Here is a 27,929-nt window from a genome sequence, read left to right as displayed (position 1 = left end):
TGAATCCCAGTTGCCTGCACAGGGTGGAGGGGAAGAGGTCAACCAAATGAGCAGAGTATTCTTTCTAAGCAGCAGTGTGCCCAGGTGGCCAAGAAGGCCAACGGCATCCTGGCCAGTATCAGAAATAGTGTGGCCACCAGGAGCAGGGCAGTGATCGTCCCCCTGTACTCGGCACTGGTGAGGCTGCACCTCAAGTCCTGTGTTCAGTTTTGGGCCCCTCACTACAGGAAAGACATGGAGGTGCTGGAGCACGTCCAAAGAAGGGCAACCATGTTGGTGAGGGGCCTGGAGCACAAGTCTTATGAGGAGCGGCTGAGGAACTGGGGTTGTTTAGTCTGGAGAAAAGGAGGCTGAGGGGAGACCTTATCGCTCTCTACAACTGCCTGAAAGGGGCTTGTAGTGAGGTGGGTGCTGGTCTCTTCTATCAAGTAACTAGTGATAGGACAAGAGGAAATGGCGTCAAGTTGCGGCAAGGGAGGTTTAGGTTGGATATTAGGAAAAATTTCTTTACTGAGAGGGTTGTCAGACATTGGAATAGGCTGCCCAGGGAAGTGGTTGAGCCGCCATCCCTGGAGGTATTCAAAAAGCATGTAGACAAGGCACTCCAGAACATGATTTAGTGGGCATGGATGATGGTTGGACTCAATGATCTTGAAGGTCTTTTCCAACCTAAATGATTCTATGATTCTAAGAGATCACTTCAAAATCACAGGGCTGGACAGGAGGTAAAGTAGGAAAGGGTGCAGGAAGGAAACAAGAACACGTGAGTGCTTGTGGAGCAGGGCATGAAGAAAGGGAGCAAATGTGAGGAGCACTATGAAACCTTGGATCATTTGAGAATCACAGTATACAAATAAAATACGGAAAAAGCATTTTTGGCTCAGTTAAAACATACTTTTTAGCAGTAAGGGCCACTTTGACAACTGTAGAAGTGTAAAAAACACACAGTTGAGGAAACACGCAGCCATTAAGTATTTTAGAAATGCCATATTAAATATAAACTACTGTGGCTACATTGCTTGTCAGTTAATGTCACTCTGCACTGGACAGCAAACCTAGAAAAATAAGGTGTAGAAAGAGTAAGTTTATACAAACTTATCCACTACAGGATGAGTTAGAGGACTCAGGAAGACCAACCATCACCCAGAATACAGGTGCATTTTAAATAAAGCCAATGTCTGATCATTAAGCGTGTAGGGGAGGAGGGAATATCCTGAGTAATGGGAAAACCCAGTATCTGTGTTACAGGGCATACTGGTGAGTGCAGGGCTAATACAGCCAGCATTCACCCCATCTTGCCAGCTCAGAACACTCCTTGTCGGCAGAGATGCCTCCCTCTGCAGTGGCCCAGCTATGCCTGAGCAAGGCTGGTGCTCCTGGAGGGCTCACAGCCAGAACTGCCTGCAGAAAAGAAGTCATACAGTGCCCAGAACCTCAAAAAAGGGAGAAAACAGTATCAAACCTGAAGCTGAGAAAATTCTGTACAGATAAAAACACTCAGGAGTGCATGCCATTCTTCACAGGGACACAACAGTAGGTAATAAGCTTCTTTTTATACAATCAGTGAGTGACTTAATACACACGAATTCATGTGCTGCAAGCCCAAGTTTTAACAAAGTATAGAACTGGCAAACTAATTAACCAATTTACATTAACCTCTCTGAGTAATTCAGATTATTCTCAGAGAACATGCCAAAAAATCTGGGGCAAGGAAGGGTGAAATCTCACAAGCAAAGCATGAGCAGCCTTCACCGCAGTCACAACTGCTCTTCTGTTCTTCAAAACCAGCATCGTAAGAATTGCATGGAGACCCTCATGCAGAGCAGGAGACTGAAACAGAGCTCCCCCTCCACATGACAGCCAGCAGCCCAGGCTGCTCAATGGGATATGGCTGGCCTGCACGCCCAGCACTGCTGGGGTCTCAGGGAGTCCTTCTGGAGAAGATCTGCCCCTTATTTCTGCCTGAGGGTTCCCAGTGAAACCATACAACTATGCATCACACATCCAGTGCAGGAGACAGAAAAACTCTACTTTGCTCTTTTTTATGTTCAACAAACATGGGAGGACCATTAAGAAGGTAAGTAGAAAGTGCATAAATGAACAGGTGCTAAGGAGGCAATCAGCCTCCATCTCAAACTTATCCAGCCCTGGCATGAGTTTTGTCAAACGGCAGTACTTAACAGAGATTGAGTTTCAAAGAGGAAGTTTCAGCCCAAACAGAGAACTTCAAGCTTTGATTTATTAAATGGGGGCGGGGGGAAGCACACACACATGAAAAGCATCACTTTTGTGTGTACATTTTAGTACAAATGAAAAGAAGGTGAATTTAAAAGCAAAATGAAGTGAAACTTGCGTATTACTTACGATAATCAGTGTGGATCTCATCTATTTCTTCCTCTGTCTGGTCCTTTGTAAAGGTCAAGCTCTACAGAAATCACACAAATGTTTATTTACAGAAACAAAAAGATGATAAAGCTACATACTTTAAAACTAGAGACTTAAAACTGGAAGAAGGATCAGCTGTCTGTTTTTCCCCCACCAGCTCTTACCATCTCATCCACAGACAGTAATATATATTTAAAGTACATATGCATGCTGTCTTGCTTTGCTTTCACAAAGTCAACAGGACTAAGTCAAGCCACCCCTTATAACACCCGGCATGTGTGGACCATAAAATATTTCCTAATACTGTGCAACAAACATGCTCCAAAAGTCACAAAAGTATCATATGTCATGGGAAAAGAACAGGCGCTATTGCTGATACGGAAGCAAGGAATTTGCTAGCTAAATCCTAGAGAATTCTAGGAAGGAAAATATTCCCCACACTGCCATGGAGGGTCAAAATCCTCCAATATGACCAAGGGGAACATTGCTCAAGAATTTTTACTGCAATCAAAAAAATGTTCCTACTTAAATCGTTTGGGCATAGAAACATCAGCAGTACACAAAGAACTGCCCACGACAAATGAGTGGTATGAGAAAATCATGTTGATTACAAGATGGTATATGCAAATTCCAACACACAACCTGGGAATATGGGAATTCCCATAATAAAGTGGTAGGCAAACATGTTCACTGCCCACTTTGCAATTTCCCCTAGCCATCCCCTGCTTTGAGAACAAAGAAAATTAGCTTACATTTTCACTGGTTTTATTAAATTCAAGCTGAACCCGAATCTTCTCATTCTTTTCCAGCTCTTTAACAACCTCTGCAACTGTTTGAAAATACAAGAAAGAGGTCATTAAAACAGGAGCTGTTAAATAAAAAGATGTAACAGCACTGAATGAAACTACCATGAATTTAAATCGCAAAGAGACAAACGGGCATTAGCTCTCCGACAGTGAAAACTCAGACTCCAGGCACAGGCAAATCCAAATGGTGTGGTTTTGCACCAGTGCTCAGTGGGTGTTTGTTCATGCAGAAGAACTGCTCCCATCTGCAGCAGCTGAGCACCAGAGGCAGCACCTGAGCACCAGAGGCAGCACCCAAGACTCAGGACCAGGAGGCAAGGTCAGGAGCCGTGGGCCTTGGCGAAGGTGCCTTGCAGCAAGCCCCACGGTGCTTGCCGGCAGCTGCCTCTCAGCCACCTCCTGGCCTGTTGCTCTCACTCCCTTTGTATTAAATTCATGGGAAAATGTAGTCTTTTCAAATCCTATTTGAATCTTACTCTAGCATACTATAGTGTTTCTGTTGCACACAGGCATGTCTTTTATAAAGAGTCTCCATTTGATAATATATCTTTCAGTGGAAGATAAAATAATGACATCTACTGTTTATCTTATTTTTACCTCCAAGGACTACCTTCCAAGGCAACACAAAACTGTCTGCAGGCTTATGTCCAAAAACCCATAGTCCAAAGATGAATTACAACCTACTCTAACGATTAAGTCAGACACCTCAAAAGGATATAAACAGACATAACTCTGTTTGTTAACATTTTAACTAAAACTACAGCTATGCAGGACCCTGCATGGTTTATTCTGACATTCACTTTCACAAATCTATTTCTACACCCAATCATTTTCACAGAGCTACTAGGGTACTTATTAATTTTTATTAATATATATTAATCTCAATATTAATATATTGGCAATATCCATAATTAACAATAAATATAATATTAAAATGTTCATAAATATTAATTTATTAAAACAAACACTTTCACTAGACAGTAAAGTAGCCAGAGAACAAAAGCTTATTAAGCTGTGAAGCAATAAAACCTGTTCAAAACTGGTTTAAGCAAAATCCAGGAATTTGACACCTAGGCTTCCTCAGAAGCTCAGCTATTTGTATTATATAGTGACCTTAGGTTCACTGCTACCACTGAAAATGCCTGCCTGCATCTTAAGTGAGAGTTTAATAATTCACCCTTTATAAATAGGTACTGAGCCAGAACTCAGTAGAAGTTTTGCATTATTCAGGGCAAGCTTGGAGGAACAACACAGGGACTTGGTGCTACTTCATCACCAGCGTCAAGTGAAGAATTGTCCCAAGAGCTGAGTACCTCCCAGCATGTTAAAGGACTAACAGAGAACCGCCTGTTCTGCACAGCATCAATTCTAGCACGCCTTGAGCAGACATGAGGCTCCACTCAAACCAGCATCCACTTCCCACACCGACCTTGCTGCGGTCTAACGGCAGCAGTGCGTTCCCAACCCCATGACCCTCCCTCTCCTCTCACCCCGAGCTGCCGCAGCACCCGACCAGCCCACTCCTCACTTTACTTCAAAACTGCTCTGCTCCTGTTTAGCCATCAGACAACAGTGTACCTCCACGACCTACAGCAGCTTTACATCTACTCCTGCTGCTGGGGGAACTCAGAGAGGGACTTTGAGAGTGTTTAACTAAATTTCCGAGATTAACATAAATCACAGCATGATTGAAATTCTGATACAAGAGCTGTTCTCTCAGACTTAAACAACAAACTCCCTAAACTGATATCATTGCTGAAGTCAAACACAGTCTTAACTCTGCGTGCTAGTTCTCATCCCAGAGACTTTCTGAAGTCCTAGAAAACAATTTTTTAAAGCATTTATGTTTATTTTCCAAAGTGCTCAGGCACAAACTAAGCAGTGGCACTTGGCACCTAAATCACTTAGGCACTTAACCTTCTTAGTTCTTAAAATGGCTAAAAGAGCAAAATGAAAAAGCAATTAGTGTTGGTTGCAAACTCGCTTTTCTAATACACTTGCTCCCACAATCCAAGCCAAGAACTGGCAAGTGAAAATCAAGATTTCAAGCCTAAAGTTTGGATGCTAAATTCATATTTATAGTCCTCAGTGACTGACTTTATTTTTCAAAAAGCACTGCATCGGGTGGTTCTGCCTGTTTAATAAAGGTGATGAACACCAAAACCATACTTTATTTCTGAAATGCCACAGTAGAAGTTGTGGATATTCAGCATTTCTGACCATCTGATCACATACAAAACCACATGTGCATGGAGTTAACATATGAGCTTTTAATATTCACTTGAAATAAATACTCCCCTATACTGTCAAATTTGTTAAATGATAACCAACAAATTAAGTGGTTTTTACTGTGTTCAAATCTGGCAGCCTTCTCAAAGGGTAATTCTCACTCCTGGCCCCAAATTATTCCTGTTATAGATAAGCAACAAATAGCAAATGTAAAGTTTAGCTGCGCACCTGCAGTCGTATGCTATCTCATTCACAGAGATGCTGGACCCAGCTGTGCACGAGCAGCTCCTCAGCTCCCAGCTCACTGCCCTGCCCTGCCCGTGCTGCTTGCTCGTTCAGTTCCCAACAGTCCCACTGCCAGCGAGACCAAAAATTTATCTGGTCCGAATAGTTTCTGAGCCCTTCAATACACACAAAAACATTCAGAATTGTTTACAACTTCTGGAAGAAGTGGTGAACTTGTGCTTCAGGAGTTAAGTCTCTCCGTAAACATGAAAATTAAAGAGATCAAACTGAGGGTGAGGAACAGTATTTCTCATCTCTCTACCTTTGAAGTAACCAAGACCAGCTCTTGCCAGCAGCAGGACTGAACTATTCTACAGACCTAGCAGACAGCAAGCTACATCCTCAAACCAGTGCAGAACATGCAATACCAGCTATATGAGCATTTCCAGGACACTAACAGCTGCACAGCTCCCAGGAGAGTAATATCATACCATGATCCTGTTAGAAATTTCTTTAAAAAGAATGTTTGCCATGAACTTCTAATCAAATAGAAAATAATATAACTATAAATCTGATGTCTGTCTCTCACCCACACGCACCAGTGTATTTGTGCTGTTACTTATATCACTTGCAGAACTGAACTGAGAGGTAACAAATGACACATCTTTTTTAAAAAGATGCACATTTTCACCTTGTATAAAAGAGGATATAACAAGATGAGGTGGGACAATTCTCCCTCTAGCTCATACATGCTATTCAAAATTTAAAAAACTACCACACTGCCTACAAAATCAGGCAGCACAAATACGCTACTCAGATCTCATCATCCCTACTCCAGCACTGGCATTTTCCAAGCATTAAGCCTGAGCACATGCGAACAACAGACTGCTGTTTAAAGGAAGTTTATATGGCACTCACGTTAGATACTAAAACACAATCTCCTTATATATAGCATTAAACAGCTGTATGGGGTAGTCTTGAGTTTAATTGTATAAAATTGCTGCCAAACACCTACATTGATATAAATTCCAGCAAAACATTACCACTTTCTTATTAATTCATTCTACTCTTACCTATCATCTCCAAAAAGAAATCTAATTTTGAAATTAAATCGAATAACAATATAGAAGTCTGAGTGTATAGGAGGAAGAGAACAAATTCAGAACAAAAGATGAATTAATAATCTATTCACTTACTAAGAACCTCAGGCATTTCCAGTTTTTTGACTGAAAGCCTCAGAGTCTAATTTGGAGGCACTCATTAAAATACAAAGTCAATAAAAACACAACATTTTTCAGAACAGGGTTAGTAAACCAGGAAGTCTCAAAGAATTTCAACACAAATTTACATCTTGCTAGATACTTCCAGATTATAGCAACACACTTCTGGTTTTCATTGAATTTCCTTTTTTTTGCATTGATCTTGATTTATATAAGATAAATTCTTCCAGCTCCAGTTTTCCCAGATATTCAAACCAGCCTTATTCCTACCCTGAGAACTAAGAGAAGGAGCAATGTATACAAATAGTTTGCGATGGTAACAACTTCCCTATAATTTCTAAGTTACCTGATTTGGGATTTAGAGAATCACATTGAGCATTATACATGTGCACAAATTCTTGGTGTCTTTTAATAAGCTGTTGTCGGGTCCCATGGGTAGACAGACCATGTTCCTTTAGTTTCTTCTTCAAATCACGATCAGAGAGCAAGTTGTAAACAACTTTAGACATAGGCTTCCTTTTATGAGCAGAACTGCAAAAGGAAAGGAAACAAACTTTTTTTAATTAATACTCCTATGAAAATCAAAATATTGACTTACATTTTTACAGGGTATTTCACCCACTCTGGGTAAGAAATACCTGCAAGAATTATTTCAGCTATGACAGACACACAACCAATTACACACAGATGCAACAGCAATAGCTCTAGGAAGCCAGAACACTTTTTCCATCTACCACAAAGAAAATTTCAAATGTGCAAAAAGCAGTAGGTCTAGTTTGATTTTCTTTAGGAAATGATGCAAACACTACTCATGTAATAAATACTGCAGCTCAGTTTTTAGTATCTACAGCAAAGGCTTCAGAAGCACATCAGCAAACACAGTATTGTTCATCTTCATTAGCCTTACATTCACTCTGAATTCAAAGGGAAGGATACTGAATTCAGATTGCTGAAACCGGTTTTCCACCCAAGTACTGTCCATGTCTTGCCTGAATCAGTTGGTGAAATTTTAAAAGCATTACAACTGCAAGCCAAAATGTGAATTAGGAGATTTTTCAACTTTCTGAGAAAATGACTTCAAGAAAGATAGTCATGTACCTGAAAGCAAATCTGTAGTTCCCAACTAACAGAAGGGCAGTTTGGCAATACAGAAAGTAACATTAAAGAGAATTAATAATGGTCTCAGACAAGTAACATCTAAAACCAAAATTCACTCCTTCACACTGCCTTATGTCAGAAGAACTCAACGTTCCTGGCATAGCTACGGAAAACATCTTAATTACAGGAAACTGCTATAGAAAATTCAAGTCCTGCTACAACTTTTGTCATCTAGAATTAGTTTAGATTAGAATTAGTCTAGAACAGTTTCTTTCTGCACAAATTAGCTCAGTCTTTCCTACTACACCTCCTGGTGAAATACACTCAAACTAGCCAACAAAATCGTCTACTGCCTCACTCATCTTCTACAAATTAAATAATTTATTAGTTACCGAAGAACAGCATTTAGTTAGACACTTTTCTTCCTGCAGCAAATTAAAGTTCAGCTGCACTGCTCTGAATTACAGAGAAGTTAACAGCTTTCCATTGCAAAAGCATGAGACTTATTTGAAAACTGTGTTCAGCACTTTCAACTTACCACATTGAAAATAAATTTCAAAGTAAAAAAAAAAGCTTACGCAAAAATTGTCATTAATTCATGTACTCTCATATAGCCCCTGTAGAATAGCTAGCAAAAAAAAAGACACGTTACCACAATACACTCTTCAGAAAAGACTTTTTTCAGATTCTTTTTGGAAATATAAAAAAAGTCATTGAATAATTAAATCTTTTGAAAGTCCTTAAAAAGCTTTGTATGTATTATAATTCACCAGCAGCATGACCTAGAAGAGTGACGACTGCTTTGGGAGCAGACAGCTATGTGAAAACAATTCACAACAGGTTTGAATCTTAATATTGGTGGGGTTTTTTCCCCATCCTTGAGAAATGCAGTGTTCTTTGTGAACATAGACTTACCTGTTGTAATTACTCCGGTGCAGGTTTTGGGGACTAAATTATCACTTCCGCTGAAATACTGCTTAACTTAACATAGCATGCCATGTGCTCCTAATTTGAGAATAAACAGAGCTAAAATTCCTCAGAGAACTGCAGATATGCTGTTACTGAAACCCGAACAACACTGCCATAAAACAAATACATTGCCAAAAAGCCAGCATTTAACACACAATAGCCAGTCCCTGAGGAGAAGTATCTTGCATGATACTTTCTTAAGATCCAAGTAGTCTAGATAAAATAAGTAAAATTTTGAATTCTGTTAGGGATATGGGCTTGACACCAGAGAAAGATCTGGCTTTTATTTCCATTCATTAAGAACAGAGAAAACACTAAAAACATCCCAAATGAAAATTAAAATGTAACATCAGATTTCAATATTAATTTACCATTTATTCATCTTCAAAGTCCTTTAACTTACAGATTGCATTCTAAGCATGACTGGGCAAAATAAGAGCTTTAACATAAAATTACTTTCTAATTCAAGGTTCAGAGGAATTAGAAATACAAGCATGCAAGTAAAACCGCATGCAGTAAAAGTCCCTCACAGTTCTTAAGTCTGAGCAGTTAGAAATAATAATGGCCTAAATTTATGCTAGTAAGTAAAACAAACTGAAATCTACACTTCTGATGTGAATGTGGCGACCGTGACAAATTCTAGGGCGGAGGCAAAAAAGTCAAAGGCATGCATTAATCTTATGGAAACTGAGATCTTAAAGAAACAACCTTGACTGGGGCAACTTGAAAAGAACCACAGTGAGCAGAGTAAGGTGCAATTTTTATTTTTTAACTTGACAGCTAGTGAAGCAATTGTCTTTTGGCCCATCTGAATTGAGGGAAGCAATTCATTCACGAAGTGAAAAATGGGAATACGTGTTATCTAAATAGAATTTTAATGCTAGCAAGCAGAAACATGATGAGAATAATGTACAGACTAAGTTTTACTCCCTGTGTTGAATTCTTTAAAACATTGTCCAGTGTTTTCTTGCCACTAAAAGTCAGAAAGTTATATACATACCTTCTTGAGAGGGGAAAATCACCACTATCATATTTATACAGTGATTTTAGGGTGATCTACAGGGCAGGTAACCATGAAACAAACACAATCCACTGTATTATAACCCATCAACTAATATTTCTTATTTCAGCAGTGCAGAAAAATGGCTACATGAATATGAAAGTTATTAAGGTTGTTTCTTACCTTCTGAGGCAGTCCTTCTTCTCTTCTCTTGTCAAGCAGCTATCCAGATGTTTGTTTATATATTGCTCTGGAATAGCAACCTGACAAACAGGACAATCCACTGAAAGCAAGGAAGAAGGAATTTACTAGTGTGTATATTATGCAAAGAGCAAATGCTTTAATCTGAAAAACTAATTGTTGATTGAAGAAAATGAAAATCCAGAAATCCAAATTTCTTTTTTTGAAAAAGATCTAGCATGTCTATCCAGAATCTTCATTTTCAGCTCTCATTTTCATTCCAGAGCATGTATTTCCCTCTCTATGTAATATGTGAATAGCTCTCATCTTCCCTGCAGTCAGATGGAATGAAATCTCTTAATAAAAATCTAGAGTAACACACATACTACACAGAAACGTAGGGGCTAATATAAACTTAAGCATATTTCCACGATAATGTTTTTCACTTTTGCAGTATTTCACTCCTAAATAAAGGAAGCTGCTTCATTTTTATAAAACAGTATAGCACAAACTTTATTCATATTAACATAATGTCCCAATCTATGGCTCTCAACAGGATTGTCAACACATGAGTTAACTCAGCCTCACAGGAATCCTATGATCCAAACATGCCTCATACTCATTTCTTGGTAGAGATAACTAGATTCTGTGACTTGGGCTCAGAGGCTCACAAATGCCCTATAGCATAGTCCCACCCAACTCAGAATTCTTCTTGCATCATATTTTCAAGAACCATCTAACAACATTACCTGTAAAGACAGTCAAAAACCACAGACTTAAAATATTCATCTTTAGCAATCACATTATGTCAAAAACAAAAGGCTAAGTTTAAATGAACAGATGAGAAAAAGATCCTTTAACTGACATCATCTGTATTAGTATGAAGGAAGTCGCTGTTAATCTAAAAGACAAAACAAAAAACAACCTATGCAAAACACTGTGAAACGTTGTGGGAATTGAGTTATCTGGCAACATCGCTTTGCAATTTTTGACTCCCATGACATCATATTCTAGTCAAAGGTTAAAAAAAAAAAAGTTGGGACAGTAACATAACACAATAATTCTGAGCAGTGTATTATTGTATTTGAAATTAACATTTCAATTCTTAACACAGGAACAAATAATACTTACTAAGACCACTTCAGCATTGGCTCATTTCAAGTCTTTCATTTATACTGGTTGACTGACTACTTTGCATTTGTGGAAATAATTTCAATGGAATGCATACTCGAGGATTTAATAAGGTCATAAAATGGTAAGCAAGGGAAAATTTCAATTGCTCAAGAATAAATGAGCAGTAAAATTTCATATGAGTTTTAAATTACTAACGCAAGCAAGTCTGATGCATAAAACTAGGAAACTTAACTTCTGGCTAAGTTGATGCCCTTTTCATAGGGCTACTTTTCTGGCTGTATTACATCTTTAAGCAGTATTTACCCAGCTAATGAATAAATATGAACTTCAGAGTTCCAGTTGAATAAATTGTTAAACAAAAGAACAGATAAATATGAACTAATAAGAATTAGCGTTGTACTCCTACATGGTCTTTTATTTTAATTTAGGCTTTTTAATTGGGTCAATAGGATGACTGCTATCATGTCAAAACTAAGAGTATTCTCTCATTTTATTGTAGTTTATTAGTATAAATGGGCATTTTCATGCTTCAACATAAATTAATCTTAACACTGTAGAGTTACAGAAAAATAAAGCAGATTACTTTCTTCTGGAGAGTGTATGAATAGGAATATTAACAACACCGAAGCCACGATCATTTTGATTGTGGGTACACCCCTCAAATAACACATTATAAAATACCTTGCTTCTGGGTACTTAAGGATAGCAGAGCAGAATGAACATCAATGTTGTTTGTCTAGTCATTAAGGGGAAGGAGAAGAGAAAATGACTTCAGTTTTTACTGAGTAAGTCTGTTGTGCAACTATTGTTTTTTAGAGTTGTTACTCAAAGCAAAGGAATCTGTAAGAGTTGAACTCCATTTAATGACTTGGCATCAGCCCTAGCTTCCTCATCAAGAATATGCTTGCAGCAGAGCTGTGCCACATAAGCAGTAATCTGAATGAAGCATAGTCCAGTTAAACGGGAAGCATCTGAACATGCCAATGCAGATCAGAACGACGCAGAGAAATGAGATGAATGCCACGTACGGAAGGTACTCTAACACATACGGCCAACCTCAACCATGGACTTGGGGAAGAGAACAAGACAAGACCAAAAATTAAGCATCTCACCTTTCTTGACTACTTTTACCACAGATGTAGAAGGCTTTTCATGACTTTTGGTGCACTCAGGACTCTCTTGTGATCCCACTTCATTGTCTTTACCATCAACCTCTGCAGAACTGCTGTAAAGGTTATGGTGTTCCTCAGTTTTGAAAATCTTCTGATCTGTTCCTGCCAGGCCATCTGCCCTTGTCGAGGTGCAATCTTCTTCCTTTCTCAAGAAACTGTCAATCACTGGCACCTCTTCTTTTACAACTGGCCAAGAAACAGGACTCCTAACGTGGCTTTTGCCAGCTGAATGCCTGCTACAGGCCAATGGAGATGAAATCAGTGGAGTATCCAAGACCAACTGGAACAGCTGTTTTCTAGAAGCATCCAGAAGACAACATGCAGTTAGCTACATTGGACAGTGTTAGCTTTTTCTTTGAGAAGAAACCAGAACGAAAACAGATGGAGCTCTTCCTCCATTCCTTCCTTCCTCTTGGCCTTGCTCCCATGCAGCACTCGGCAATTTGCTAGCCCACATAAACCAGGAGGAGAAACACATCAGCTGAGCCTCACCACACTCTACAAAATCTAAGAGTTATCTTCCTGACTTTCAAATAAAATAAATTACATTCTGCAAATGTAATAAAATGCCTCTCAAAACATCACACACAACACAGTAAAGAACAAAAAGCTTTCCCCCTTACTTGAAGATGGTAGATGATCATTTTCAAGTCAGGGTACTTCAAGCACTGCGTCACATAGCTTGTGACAGAGGCTCCTGAAACCAAAGAGCTTAGCAGAAATTATTGCCATATTCCTTCTGTCCCTCCTTACTGTGGGTCCCCTTAGCACAGCTGCTCACTGCCCACCCAGCTGACCACACCCCCTGCATGCTTGCCATGTCTTGAGATTTAGCATCTGGTAACCCAAACTATTTCAGACACATTTCATCGATGATCAGCCAAAGAGCGCAAACCCTCCATCCTTTTCTCATATAAAATAAGGGGAAAACATAACCACCCTCGAGAACAGCCCACTCAGCCCACCAGAACACTTACCACAGATCTACACATGCTTTACCCCCCACTTGTACTCTCTACCCTCCTCAGGGCTAGCAAATGTCAAGACACGAGTTAAACAGAAGTCTCTTTTCAAAGAAATGACTTGTATTTTATTGGCAGGAACACAGTAGCAGCAGAAGGCTCATTTTTCTGTCCGTCTCATTAGTACTTTTAGCTTCAAGGTAATACAAAGTCACAGTTGTCCTACTCAGGCAGTTGCATAAGACCTTAAAGACATGGGGGTTTTTCCTACCCCTGTCCCAGGGCTTTTTGCAGAATCCTCTTTATTTTACTGTGTATTTTACACAGCTCAATCTAAGATAAATTAAATCAGAGACTGCATTCTTGGCAGGGAGATGGCATAGAAATGCAGCTGTCTAGCCTGTCCACGTACTTTGTGGTTCACTTTCACTCCTGTATCATCACAGGTAGAGGAAAGGCTTTCCCAGCTAATATCAACAATGGACAAACCACACATCCCACTCTTATTCACTACTACTTTGATAAGAGTCCTCCACATCCTGAGGGTCACAATGAAGCTGGTATCATCCAGCCAAAAACAGCCAGCAGAAGTACACAAGCGGTCATTAACCTCTTCACCTTTAATTCACTGCTCCATCATCCCTTCAACCTGCACACCATTCACTCGCTGAGCTCTCCAAGAGTGCAAAGCCTGCACAGCTGCCCAGGTGCTCATCAGCTTTCTCCCTGACCTGCTGCCATTCTCACAACCACCACCTGCCAAGCCCCAGCCTGCTGCACCGCCAGAAGTCCTACCCAAAAAAAAGGCAACTACAAAAAAAAAATGTTACCATCTACAGGCTCTGACAAACTGGGACAGCTTACAAAAAATGGAAAATCTTAAAGGAAAGGCAGCATTTCTCTAACAATGAATAGAGGAGATGGATTCACCTCTATGAGATACTCTGTCCCCACTTCCTAAGTGGGGTAGGGAATACCTTCCCTTCCCTTCTCTTTGTAGCAGAATAACACAAGAGGGAGGTACAGGAATAGGGATAGCTTTTGAGGATGCTGAGGAGACTAAGAGCCTCTACACAGAAAGGCACTAGGATTTTTACTACTGCCATTGCTCAGTAAGTGCATACTCTTTATTTAAATGTCACAGCTATACAGATTTAATTGTGACACAGTTCACTGCACCTGAGGTGACAAAGACTGTGAAAGTTGAACAGCTGTGGTTCCTCAACTTGCAAAGTTTTTAACTCAGGAAGAATAAGTAACAGTTGAAATAATTTGGATTGCTATTCCTTTTCTGTAAAGAAAAAAATTAAAAAAGAAAAGAAAAAAAAAAGAGGGGACTGTGGGTGATGTACCTACAGAATGTGCACTGCCATAAAACTATTTCTTACAGCACTTTCATGAAGACGCAAGGCCCATAAGAAGTCTGAAATGCACCTATGCTCTCAGATTTTACAGCTGAAGACGTTTCAGTATTGGGTAACTACTTAGAAAACTTTTCAGTCTTTTCAGGTAAAGATTTTTCATGTCCAAGAACAAGAGGTTAAGAACTGTCTGTACATATATCCTTTAAAAACAAGTTCATATAAGTCACAAGGTAACCCCACAATTATACTAGTTTAAGATAAGTTCAGCATCCCAAACACTCTGCAGTGGTTATGTTCAAGTCAGATTCAGAAGCTGGATTTGGAGTTTAAATTTCCTGGATTACTGGATGTAATGACCACATCTGTCAGTGGGAATTCACATCTGTCCCAAGACTCTGACTTTCTGCAGTGCAAACAAGCGCAATTAAGTGTGGCAGCAAAACTATGCTTTCCTGTCTGCTCATGCCTAGATATGGACTGGAAGTTTTTAAGGTTAATTCCCCGGCTGACACAAACACAGAGTGGTCTAGCTACTGTTGGCGTAGGATCAGCTTCATGGGGAATCCAGGAGCAAGTTAATGGGAACATAAACAGAGTGCCTTCACACAGCTCTGTCCCACTCCTGCTTCACATCTGCTGTTCACAAGGGGTATATTTCCATACAGAAGTATCAGAAAGGTCTGACAGCATATCGCTGCTCACCACGGCCATTAGCAGCAATAATTGGTAGACAAAGTATCCCATTTTACTGCAGATAAATGCACAGTATTCTTCAACTTAAAGGTAACAAATTACAGCCTCAGAAGACTTGTCACATCACAGATGGTTACATTCTATAATCAGGTTCAAAAGCAAACAAATTAGTTGCCTTTTATTCCTAATACATTTAGGCAAAATTTAATCCTCAAAAGGATGCAGCTGGGTGTTCTACCAAAGATGTGCTCTTTTTTTTTTTTTGACATTTTTTCCCCTTTTTGAACAAGGAATTTATCTTTTGATTATGAAAAAAATGTCTATTTCTTCAGACTCCCCCAGGTTTTCATACAGGCAGCCTACCATAAACGTAGCTACTCGAAGTCAACACATAGTCTTATCATATTGTTCTTTTGGCTGTTAAGCAACTATTTTTACACAAAAGCCCAGCATCCTATGCTACAGCAAGCTAAATTCTGCATGGCTCAGATAACATAAAACAGATCCATAAGTACAATCATTTAGCATCATATCAGTTTAGTATTCCCATAAAGAACAATACAGCCCCAAAAGGCAAAAATATCTGAACAATTAGCCAGTTGCCTATATTCATTGTCTTCATCTAGAGAACACAATTGATCTCCCTCATCTTTTCAGTGTATTTTCTATTGCTTTTGAGAGCTCTTCCTCTTGTCAAAGTAACACATTCTACTATCTGTAACCACCAATTACATCTGTTTATTTTTTCCACAACATGCATTCACTAGCTAAAACATATTTCCCAGTGTGTTCACACTAGCTGACAACACTCTTAAAATTCAAACTTCACATCAGTTTATCTTTTCAGCAGACTCAAGACTGATTCATGTATCTTTTTCTTAACATTTCTTTCTCAGGAATTATCACAACTGTACAGCTTATAGTACCCCAAATTCTCTGAAGCAGACTTCAGTAGTCTTATCTGTCCCTCAGGAAGGCTACCAGGCCAAAACACATGTTTGGAGGTGGGCCTGGACCCAAACAGACTGCAAACCCAAGCAAGGGGCAGTTGACCAATTCTGATAAAGCCTGGAGGGAGGAAAGCAGCTCTGTGGCCAGCAGAAGCAGGCAGCAGACACAGAGCAAAAGGGTCAGAGTGCAAAGCTCGGCATTTTTGCAATGAGTCCTGTACATAAGGATAGACTTCTGAACTCAGGAGAGTTGCTCCAGAGCTGACGGGACAGATTACCCAGATAGAAGACCATCTCACTTCAAATGCAAGTTGTTAATATTTGCATGAAGGCAGCCAGAATAGAGAAATCTTCTGAACAGAAATTTCAGGTTCTGTAATAACAGGTGTCTCAACAAAATACGATCTGGTATAAAACAAAGAGAGAAAATGAAAAAACAATACAAAAACCAAAATCTATCCTAACAATAATTTGATAATAAAGGTTGCTTTAATTACACCACTGGTCTACAAATAATCATACAGAGTTTTTCCTCGTGTTGAAGGATAAAGACTTACAAACAGACTTTCCGAAGGGATCTGATCTTGGCACAGAATCAATGGAAAGAACACTAGGACGAGAATATGAAAACTTGTTTGCCAAAACACACATGAAATCTCTGTATGCCTTTTTTTTTTTTTTTTTTTTGGTGGGAAAATACAGAAAATGCTAGTACTAAATTCAAAAGAGAAGAGAAAAGTCCCAGACTGGCTTTTCCCAGAATGTGATATTTTGGGCCTGCTGAGCAGCTTCACTGGCTGTGTGATGACATCTAGCGGTCCCACCAGACGGGCACCCCAAACCCGGGCACCCCAAACCCGGGCACCCCAGGGATGGAAGAGCCAGAGTGCTGCAGGCACTCTTCGCACAGCCATGGGCTCTCTGACAGTACCTTTATCAACTGCCACTCTCCTCCCTCAATGCCAGAGTGAATTACTCAATTTCTCCATATTCACAGAAATTCTCATAGTTGTTATAGGAGTGATTCGGACAAGCATGACTAGACTGGAAGATTTATCCATCATTCAGACACAGACAGCAGTCGAGAGAAAGCATGCAGTTGATGGAGAAGTCCATATCCTACCCATCACCAGACTGTCCGGCTCATTTAGAAACTGATTCTACTGGTAAACCTCAGGACAACACAATTTTCAAAAAGCTCTGCATTTTGTATGCAGTTTTCAACATTATCTATTATACCATTAAGAATTTAACACAGACTACTATCAGTTCTGAAAGGTTTTAGCAGATACAATTTTACCTTCCTGGCACAAAAAGAGTAAATGCATTACAGCTGACAAACCTCAGTTTAAGAGCACAAGCAGCACCCTTTGAAGGCTGAAAAGTGAATCAACAAGATGTTAGGGAGTCCTAACATGCACTGTTATAACCACTACCCAAATCCCTCTCTGAGACCCATCCTCTTTAATCGCTGCCTTGGGTTAGGACAGAGAGTTACACTTCTTTTAGTTTAACTAAAAATGGATGGTCATCTTAATACACTGTATACAGCATGCTCTCTCTGCCAGGCATCCTTTAATAACAGTACAAACACCTTGTGAAATTTTTTTTCTTCAGATCTGCAAGACCCACAAAAAAAATTTCATTGTCCTCCTCCATCAAGATCCTGGTTCCCATTTTATGGTCCATTTACTTCTCCCTTGCTGAAGCAGCTATGAAGTAGAGAAAGTAGGTGGGAATGTAGTGCTTCCACCTAAATAAATTCTGGGGAAGAGATGGAGTTGTGAATCTTCCTAGGAACAACTCACATAGGACGGTCCTAACTGTACTAAAGGACAATTTCTCTCCTTGAAATTCCTTCTCCAGTCTTCCTGGAAGTTCAATCAGCATATTAGAAATGACAGTACCTGCTCTCTTGAGCACCCAAAGTAGATGTGTTTATTCCTCTGACTCACTAGCTGTCAAGTAACCCTGATTAGGAAACTAAGATATAAACTTGAAAGTAAAAACATATGCATGAAAACACAGATAGTTTTCAGCAAGGAATAATTTTGTACTTATGCAAGTATAACTAATTTCTGTTGCTAAATTTTCTAACTAGGTGATGCAGAAACTGACAATTTTTAATCAAAATAATCTCTTTATGAGAGGACAATGAAATTAATTCCAAAACAACCCCAAAACTTTACATTTATTATTTTTGAAGACACTAGCCTCACTGCAACTGATAAAAAAATTGTTCATAAAGGAAAGATGGCACAAGTAGTACTCCCCGTCTTGCCCTCCCGACCTGGTCAGAGTGATGAATTCTGCCTACAAAGCACAGCACAGGCTGCAGAGAGGAAGCTGAGCAAAGGTTGCTCTCACCCTAGCAGTAGCCTATGGGCATAATTGATCAGAGCAATGCACTCCCTTAACTCCCTGGCTGCTGAGGATCTTCATGTGCACTTGAACACAAGGGCAGGGCAACGTGAATTCAGACCTATCAAAGCCTATTCAAAACTGCTCCTCTACCCTTTCACACAGAATATAACATTAATGGGCCATAATGAACGACACATCTTCACTTTTGCTGGGAAACATCAGAGTCCACCACTTTACAGGGAGGAAGCAGGACTCCCAAGACAATGCTCACTGAGCAGAAATGATCATGAAGGCTCTAATTCTGCAAACACATGTGCACAGGCTAAATGTTGAGCAAAAGTATAAATGGGATCAGCACTCAGGTTTATTTAGAATGATTTCCATTCCATGCACACACTGACCTTGGAGCACAGCTTTTACTTTGCTAAGTACTACCAACATTAACATTTTCTTTCCCTACAGGCCTGACTTCAGAAATGTGTTTGCATTTTGTGAAATACTGAAAAGATTTAAGGCCTAATTTTCATAAATGCTAAACTACCTGAGGCTCAAAGTCAAGTCAGGATGGACTTGAAGAGCTTAGCACATTTCAAAAATCAACCCCTAGACTTTGGATTTGTTTTGGGGAGGGCCAAAAGGAAACTTGGGGAAGGAGTAGGGGAGGACAGACAGAAGATTTGTCCTGTACCAGTATCACCAGGGCAGAAACCAACAATGCTCTTATGATTTAGTGATACTCGTATCACATAACACTCTCCAGGCAACTAGCATTCCCCTCAAACTCAGGATACATCTTCAAAGTAAATGCAATCCCAGGCTGAAAGAGGCACAAACACAGGGTGCCCAGCATCTGAAGTGACACAAGATTTACTTGCTATCTATATTCCTCTTATTACTCTGCCTTATTAAAGCAGTTATCTTAGTAAGCCACTTCTTGTTGGGCCTTTCTTACCAAGATCCAGCAAGAAGCCTGCACTGGCTCTCTCCCACCTCACCCCCCACCTGGTGTAGAACAGGACACTACAGCTTTTGTCTTATTGATTTAACTTTATGTTGCGAAATTGATTGAACTCCAAGTCACAAAAGGAAAGATTATTAAACTACTTTGACTGGTAAGATTTATACTGATCCATTAAAGCAGTCAAAAAAAATTAACTTTTAAGATTCAATATCATAATGGATCCAAGTCAGCACTACTTGTTCCCTACAAAATTAGACATTACAAAAAGAAAAAAAATAAATATAGTAATCCATTTATCACTAGGAAACACCAAAGACAGAGTTCAAGCTAAAATAATGGAACTGTAGAATTTCAATTCTTCAAATAAAATCAATTCAATCTAATAGTGGTCATACAGAAGACTAGATCTTCATCACAGAGAAAGTCTGTCAAAAAAGCAAGCCATAAACCGAACTATGCTCCCTATCACTTACAAAGCCAAGAATCTCATTGACTTCAAGCTCCAAGTTCATTTCAGAGAAAAAGATGATAGTATATTTGTCTCCCATAGACATAGGAATACCTGCAAAATACCTAGCAAATCATTGAGCTGCTTCTAATCAAAAGAAAACAGAGAGGTAATACAGGAAATCTCATATATCTAGTGGTAAGCATTTACTAAGTCATGCTTATTCTGTTGCTCCTGTTTTTCAAAGGGATGAGGAGATAAAAAATGAATTAAAACCAGAAAAGAAGATAAGAAATCCAGGTGAAAACACAATACTCCATTACTTCTCTCATCCAGGAACACTCACATTTGGGGTCCCTTAATACCTACATTTTTCCCATCCAATGACTTCACCAAGAGAATTTGCTTGCAAGTTGACCATTACCACCAGACAAAATCCTTCTGTTCAGAATTTCCCCTGCATACACAGGAAGGATCTTAGAAGAAAAGCTTTGTTACCATTATTTTCCCCATAGAATCCTGGCACATCTGCTTGACTTCCTATATGTTGGAAGAGACTGTAACTTAAACAGCAGCTAACCAGAAGCAAAACCAAATTAAGCTTACACAACCCCAACACACCACCTGAGTGGACAGTAGTAACATTCAGCCAGAAAACTGTAGGATTTTTCCAAAAGCGTTACCATTCATGTCTGACAACGTTTCTGTGACACCACAATTTTTTCACTCAATCCTCACACTTCTCCTTGCTCTGCTCCTCTACAAGGACTCAAAGCCTGGTCACGCAAAGTAAGTCACATCTGCCTTTCCAGCTGCCAAACCAGAGAGAGTATTCATAAAATTAGAGTATACCTTGCAGAATTAAAGCTCTTTACTAGTTCATCTAATGTCCGGTTATTTTTCAGGTCAGATTCCGAGACTGCCTATTAAAAAAAGAAAGAAAGAGAAGGGGAAAAAAAAACCAAACACAAACATTCAAATGCAGTGAAAACAATAAGTACCCAGAAAATGTTCAAGTGATCAATAATTTGTTTCTTGGATCAATGCCTCCACTACCCCCCAATAAAATTGCTATGTGAATGAAGATGCAAACTAAAATAACTACCTTAGAATTGTAAGTCTGGGAAATAATAGGTAATAGATAAAACTGAAGCATAAAGCTAAAGCAGCAAAACCCAGTGTACCCAGTCTCCAACAATGCTTTATTATAGCCCGTTTTAATTATTTTGAAAACCAAACCAAGGACCCCAAGAATGCAATAAGAACCTTAAGCAACAAGGCATGAAAACTGATGAAGGGAAGTGTTAATCTTCTGATTATGGAATGAAAATATGAATTATGAGATGGCTTTGTGCATTCAACTCATACTTTTTAAACAATTTCTGATTTTCATCTCTCTGGCTGCCTCTCTCCGCTCTTCTTTTTTTACAAAGCTTTTATTAGTCTTGCTCATATCAATACCTGTGATTTTTAAGAAGGCAGTAGTAAAATGTACACCATCAAGTAGTCTGCACTTGTTTGAATGTTTAAAAACTGGCAAAGCTACAAATAGATCTGTTTTCCAGTCTTGAAAAGTCTAGTCTGGTTCATGCTTCAGAAACACAGAAGAAAATTACTTCTATTTTGCCAATATTCCTGAAGTGCCATTCATTGTTTTTAGGCAGCCTACCATTTTTAGGAGTTCAATAAAGCCCAATTGGTTTAAAATTAAAAGTTAGATGAAGGCCTAGAATAAATTGCATTCTGTGTTCTTTAATCAAAAAAGGCCTTCAAGTCAGATCTTAATAATCACCCACCTGCAGAGCAGGCCTAACCTGCCTGTAGTGCTTTTCACGTTTAACCTAATTCTCATGGCAAACGGCTCCTCTCCCTGGCACATAACATGGTCCTCTCATCCCCAAAAAGGCTACATGGTACAGTCAGTGAGTTCTAGGACTAGGTGGTCTGTGGACACTTCTAAAGGCTCCTTGAAAGATGAAGTGATGCCACTCAATCACATAAAATTTAAGTGCTTAAATTTCAGCACTCATATTTTAAATGATGGTGTATTTTAACAAATTAGGAGGCAATCTTAAATGTTTCACAACAGATTGCATACACAGCTCTGAGCCAAAATCCAGGTTTGATGCTCCATCTACTTGTGCCTATGCTGACAGAAGAGGAGCTCTGTACCAGTAGAATTCCAGTTGTAAGAGCACCACACTTTGCCCAAAGAGCTGCTCACCAAAAGTAAAGGTGTTAATATATGACCAGAATTAATTATTTAGCATAGTCCAAAGGGAAAAGGTCCTTAGATGCAACAAAAAAATAAAACAAAAAACAAGCTGAGGGAAAAAAAACACTTACCACACAGCATGTTGGACACTGAGTTTTGTAGGACAAAAACTTGCGTATACAAAGGGAACAATCTGGAAAAAGGAAGTACGTCATTTTTAAACAGGCATTCTTCCAAATGCAGTTCAACATCTTTACTAGTAAATTTCCTTTTTGTAAATATATGCAAGCTATTCCACAAAACACCAATATTGAAAATACACCATTTTTCCATAGTATTAAGATTATTGTTGTAGGAAAAAAAAAAAAAAATTCTGTATTTTATGAAAGCATCTTTCAACATTTAATCTCGGTCCCTCTGTCAAAAGCAGATGTTTACTTTTGTTTCTTTAACACAAGACAAGAAAACCTTAGTCTGCTACCACCACTAAAATGCAGTGTGTTTGCACTGCTCACTCCCCCACCACTGCTTTTTTTTTTTTTGACATGACTGATGTTGGATCACTTTCATATTCCTGCATAGCCCCAGACAAACTCTCTAACCCCTCTTTTTCCCAGGTGTTTCTTCCCCTTTCCAAAACAATACCATCCTGTTGTTGAGGGAAAAGGTTAAAGAGGATGGGAAACAGCACTGGAATGCTAACTGAGAGATGGCTTAAATGTTTCCCAGGAAAAGCAAGTCATACCACCATCACAGGATGGTAGTGTCTTTGGTGAAATATGCCATAAGCTTCATTTTGTTGCAGTATATTCCTGAATTTATTCTACTTTCTCTACTTATCTATGAGCTTTCATAACCACTTCAAGATACAAAGTTTCATCACTCTCCAGCAAAACAGATGCTCACTTACTAGATCATTATTGGTCAGAGCCTCAGCACTTAACACATTTAGCAACAGCTACCTAAGCAGATATATTTCAAAGACTCTGTGAAGGAGTCTGAAAAGCAGCAGGAGCACTCATGCACTAATTCAACACTTAAAACTGCAAATCCATCTAAATACTCAAAAATTACATTATATAGTAAGATGTGATATGGGAGGAAGGAAGACATTAAAAAAAAAATTAACTGAATGAACATGAACCAACTTACAGATCTAGCCTGCCAACATCTGGCACCCAGTCACCTTTAGTAAGCAATGGGACTGATGTATGTTTGCAGCCATCGCTGTTCATAGCCAGGGTAGCTGAAGTACGTTCAAGGACAATTAAGCTCTTAATCTTAACGTTTGTGCCTAGGGCTGTCTCTAGGCCCAGGCAGAGAAGACAACAGGCTCACAATTCTGTCCCCAGCCCCTTCTACCCCACTCGCCTCCTCTTCCAGCGGCTGCTCCCAGCACCAGCTCCATCCCTTGCTGGAGGGCAGCACCCTGATGGCAGAGGCAACAGAATGCAGAGCTCAACCACCGCGTGCCACCAACCCCTGGTTCAGCCGTTGGGGTTCCTCAGGAGAGCAGCACATTTTAACACCCCTGTGCCAGCGGTCATACCCACAAGAAGCAGACCTGGCAGTGATAACCTCTTACACTACCTCAGCATGGATGGACAGTGTTTGTACTCTCAGACTGAAAGTGTAAGAAATCTCAGGGCCACAATCCACTCTGCCCCTGGTGAGATGTCCATATTAGAGAAGACATTCATCTTCAGATGCTATTATTATGTGAAAGAAATACGAATGGTACATCTATTCTGTCACTAAAGACACAATCTGAAGCACTGTGAAAGTTAAACACCTGCTGTCAAGAGAGCTACTGAATGCTACCAGTCAGCCAAGAAGGAGCACAGGAGGAATTTTAAGTAGCTATAGGTGCAAACAGATTATAGAGATGTCTAGAAGCCCTGCAATAGATCATTAAGAAAAAGAGGAACAGAAAAAAAAATTGCAAGCAAATAATTACTCATTAATGGCAGAGGGCTTTTTGCTGCAATTGTACAATCTCAGTGGACTGAAGAGATTACACAGAGACAACTGAATAGGAAATAATTCACAAAATCTTGATTTATTATAGAAAACTTAGGCTTTCTGAAATTTGCAGGGGGAAATTAAATGTGTGATCTGTTAAAAAAAGAAGGTAGACAGATTCTTTTCAAAGTTAAGGGCCTCTGAACCCAGCTGTGTCACAGGCAGGCTCTAACACCAGCTACTGTAGAGAACTTCCAATGCTCCCCACAATAAATATGCTGTTTTCAATGGTGATAGTTTTGCCAAGCTAAACTAAATTTCATTGCCAAGCTACAATGTCCTCCTTCATGTAAGGAAGAGGAAGTACTATAATTTCTGAACAAAACAATTATAAGCATTTATTTTAATGTGAGAAAAGGCAATGTACTTCCCCCTAATCTCAGTCTCAGTAAACTGCTTCACTACCACGTTCCAGCAGAGATCAGCCTGAGGCAGACAGAGCAGCATGGAAAATTTTAGTTCATAACACTTAATGCTTTCTGCCATACAGCTCTGCATTTTTTTTTCTGCCCTCAAGATGTTACAAAAGATACTTAAATGAAGAATTGTAGGAATAGGTGGCATTTAAGTGCATTAATCCAGACAATGTGTTTGTGCTGTCAGAAGGTTGCAGCTGTAACTGCACAAGAAAAGGCTGCTGGCTGCTTCACAGCTTCCATCCAAAAGAGCTCCTCAGAGGAAAACATCCTTGCTGGCTAAGCCACAAGTAGAACTGCTACATGTTTTATAAAGGAAATGAAGGATCAGTAATCTCTGCTCTACATGCCAGTAAATAATAAATGGTCAAATGGTGACTTGTCTCTGAAACTCTAAAGGAGAAAACTCTTTTTTCGGGGACATTTTTCAATAGTTTTCTGTCACTTAGCTAAGGTGCAAGAGGATTTCAACAGCCCATAGAGCCCACAAGGTCATTCTCCAGGCTTGTGTTTCCTGGGATAGATGTATGAAGACCAAACCATTCACTCAAAATTTCTTTGAGTGCGCCTTCTTTGGCCCTACCTGTCTGCCCTAATCTGTCAACTGAATGACAAGTCAGACTTAAATGGAGTCACAGGACCAAGACACACTCCCATCACAGCCACCCCTGTACTCCCTGGAATGTATGGCAAGGTGCGTTTACATGAAATGTGTTAATTCTAAATACCACAAAATCACAGGATAGAGGGAAGAATGACACCCCCCCCAATGGCTTGCCACAAGTGCCCCATTTACCTTTGCTCCTACTCGAGCAATTTTTATTAAAACTGATGTTTCTGTGCAATTTTTATTAAAACTTAAGTAAATTTAAACTGCAACCACCCAGTCAACAGTGATGTATTATTGACCCTCCATAAAATACCTTAATCACAGGGTAGGAGGCACAGATTTACAATGAAAAGGAAGTAACAGTTCTGTGTTGACCTCTATGAATTTAGTCAGTACTCATGAAGTTAGGACAGCCGACAGCAGGATGGGGCGAGTGCCGCAAGAGCAAGGAACATCCAGACAGCCCTTGCGGCGCGAGAAGGAATCGTGCTCCTACCGCCGTACTTACAGTTATGCGAGCACTGCGGAATCATCATCGCGATGCTGAAGTAATCAAAGCATATCCCACACCGCAACAAGTCATCCACTGCCTGCAACAGAAAGCCGAGGTCACCGCATAGCTCGCGGGGGGACACCCTGGGCCAACGGCAGGCTAGCGAGCGCCCGCTTCCAGCCCCGTCGTCCGTGCCTGTACGTTCTCACACCACGCACGTCAAGGCAAATCGCCGGCACCAGGCGACGGCGGAATTCAGTCTCAGGGCCCTTACGGCCGGGAGCCCCGCGGCGGGGCCGGGCCGGGCCGAGCCGGGGCCCGCTGACGGCCGGCGCTCAGCCCCGCGCCGGGGCACGGCGGAGCCCGGAGGAGCGGGCCGGGCCCTCGTCCCGCCGCCGGGGAGAGCCGCGGAGGGCCTCCCCCGGCCGGCCTGCCGCCCGCCAGCCGCGCACCTCACAGGGCAGAGCGGGCTGCGGTGCCGGCGCGGCTCCGCCTGAGGCCGGGCCGCTCCCCGGCCGCACCGCCGACACCCCGCCCGCCATCTCGCTCGCCCTCCCGCCGCGCCTCACGCACCTTCAGCGAGGACAGGCTCGTCGGCCACGGCGGCTCGGGCACCGGCAGCGCCAGGGCCATGGCGGCCCGGCCCTCGCCTCACGCCCGGCCCGGCCCGGCCCGGCAGGCAGTCCAAATCCCCCGCGCTGAGCGCTGCGCGCCGCCACCGGGCCGCGCTTCCGGCGGCGCTGCGGCTGCCGGGAGCTGTAGTCCGGGCGGCGGGGCCGGGGCCGGGGCCGGGGCCGGGGCCGAGCCAGAGGCCAAGGCCGAGGCCGAGCCAGAGCCGGGCCAGGGCCAGGCCGCCTCGCCGGGCCGCGGCGGAGCCCGCCGGCGCCTCAGCCCCGTCTCCCACCGGTGCCGCTTGCTTTGCAGCGCCCGTTTTGGTTCGCCTCAGTAGCCTCCATCCCCAGCAAGCGGCCTTCCAGGGCCTCTTCCCACACGGGTGTTCCAAGGGAACGGCGGAAAACGAAGGTGTCGACGCAAAACCCGCACCGGGGGCGAGGCCGACGAGGAGCGCGGCCGTCGGCTGGTCACCGAACCCCGGTGCCCGGCTTTGGAAAGCGGCTCCCGGGGAGATGTGCCCAGCCGCACCCCCGGGCACGGCAGGAGCCCGGTACGGAGCCTGGGAGAAGCCTCTCGAAAGCGTGAACTTCTCATCTCACGGCTAGAACACGTTCCGCTTGCATCTTCTAATGATGTTCAGTTAAACACCCACTTGGGAAATTTTAAAATCCTGTGGAAGAATATTAACTGAAGTAATTTTTCAGCACCAAATGCATCCTCTACCAGGCATTTTCAATACCTTCCTCTCCCCTTTTTAATGCACCTGTGGAAGTTACCTCATGACACAGACATCCCCAAAGCTGATTGACGGTTGGACTCGATGATCCTAAAGGTCTTTTCCAACCTAAACGATTCTATGATTCTGTGAAAGCAGCTAAAATAATGGCACTGATTTGTATGCATTTGCTGTGTTCATTGAACTCCCATGGGCAGCTTGTGGACGCAATGCAATTCTCAACCACTGTGATAAGTTGTTTACTCGGGTGACAAATGAGGTGTGTCATTGAGTGATCCCATAAGCTAGATGTGAGAGTCTTCACCCATAACTTCCAGGAGATATTCATTTAAAAAAAATCTAAGACACTATGTCAATGAGATTTGGAAAAACAGCCCCCCCCCCCCAACTTCCCTTCTGCAGTTAACCCACTCCACCACCTCACAATCAGTCCTGTTTTCTGTTTACGTTTCTCCGCACAGGTGTACGTCAGCCCTTTGCTATGGGAACGACCTTCCACACAGGCATGCACAGGGCTGTGTTGGGTTGCCATGGAAATGAGCATCATCATCATCACCTCTGTCCTGGGCATGGCCAGATTTGACTCTCTGATTTCTGCAGAGGAGACATCGCAAAACCCAGGCTAAAAATACATGGCCTTATGGATGAAAACCAAAAAAATG

General features: G+C 41.2%; 1 protein-coding gene across 3 annotated transcripts in view; it reads right to left on the bottom strand.

Annotated features, from left to right (window-relative positions):
* Positions 1–26,632, bottom strand: part of RAD18 (RAD18 E3 ubiquitin protein ligase) — a 66,272-nt gene extending 39,640 nt beyond the window's left edge. For all 3 annotated transcript variants that reach the window (XM_075052846.1, XM_075052845.1, XM_075052844.1), the window contains exons 1-9: positions 26,490–26,632; positions 25,932–26,013; positions 22,507–22,568; positions 21,013–21,083; positions 12,359–12,714; positions 10,116–10,215; positions 7,212–7,396; positions 3,138–3,214; positions 2,365–2,425 (exon numbers count right to left, since the gene is read on the bottom strand). In XM_075052846.1, coding sequence (XP_074908947.1) covers positions 2,365–2,425; positions 3,138–3,214; positions 7,212–7,396; positions 10,116–10,215; positions 12,359–12,714; positions 21,013–21,083; positions 22,507–22,568; positions 25,932–26,013; positions 26,490–26,549 — 1,054 coding nt within the window. In that variant the 5' untranslated portion in view covers positions 26,550–26,632. The remainder of the gene's footprint in view (positions 1–2,364; positions 2,426–3,137; positions 3,215–7,211; positions 7,397–10,115; positions 10,216–12,358; positions 12,715–21,012; positions 21,084–22,506; positions 22,569–25,931; positions 26,014–26,489) is intronic.
* Positions 26,633–27,929: the final 1,297 nt, after the last annotated feature.

The sequence above is a fragment of the Buteo buteo genome, chromosome 21 (genome assembly GCF_964188355.1).
Source record: "Buteo buteo chromosome 21, bButBut1.hap1.1, whole genome shotgun sequence".
Taxonomy (NCBI): Eukaryota; Metazoa; Chordata; class Aves; order Accipitriformes; family Accipitridae; genus Buteo; species Buteo buteo.
The sequence above is the reverse complement of the archived record's forward strand: the minus strand, read 5'-3'. Positions and strand labels throughout refer to the sequence as shown.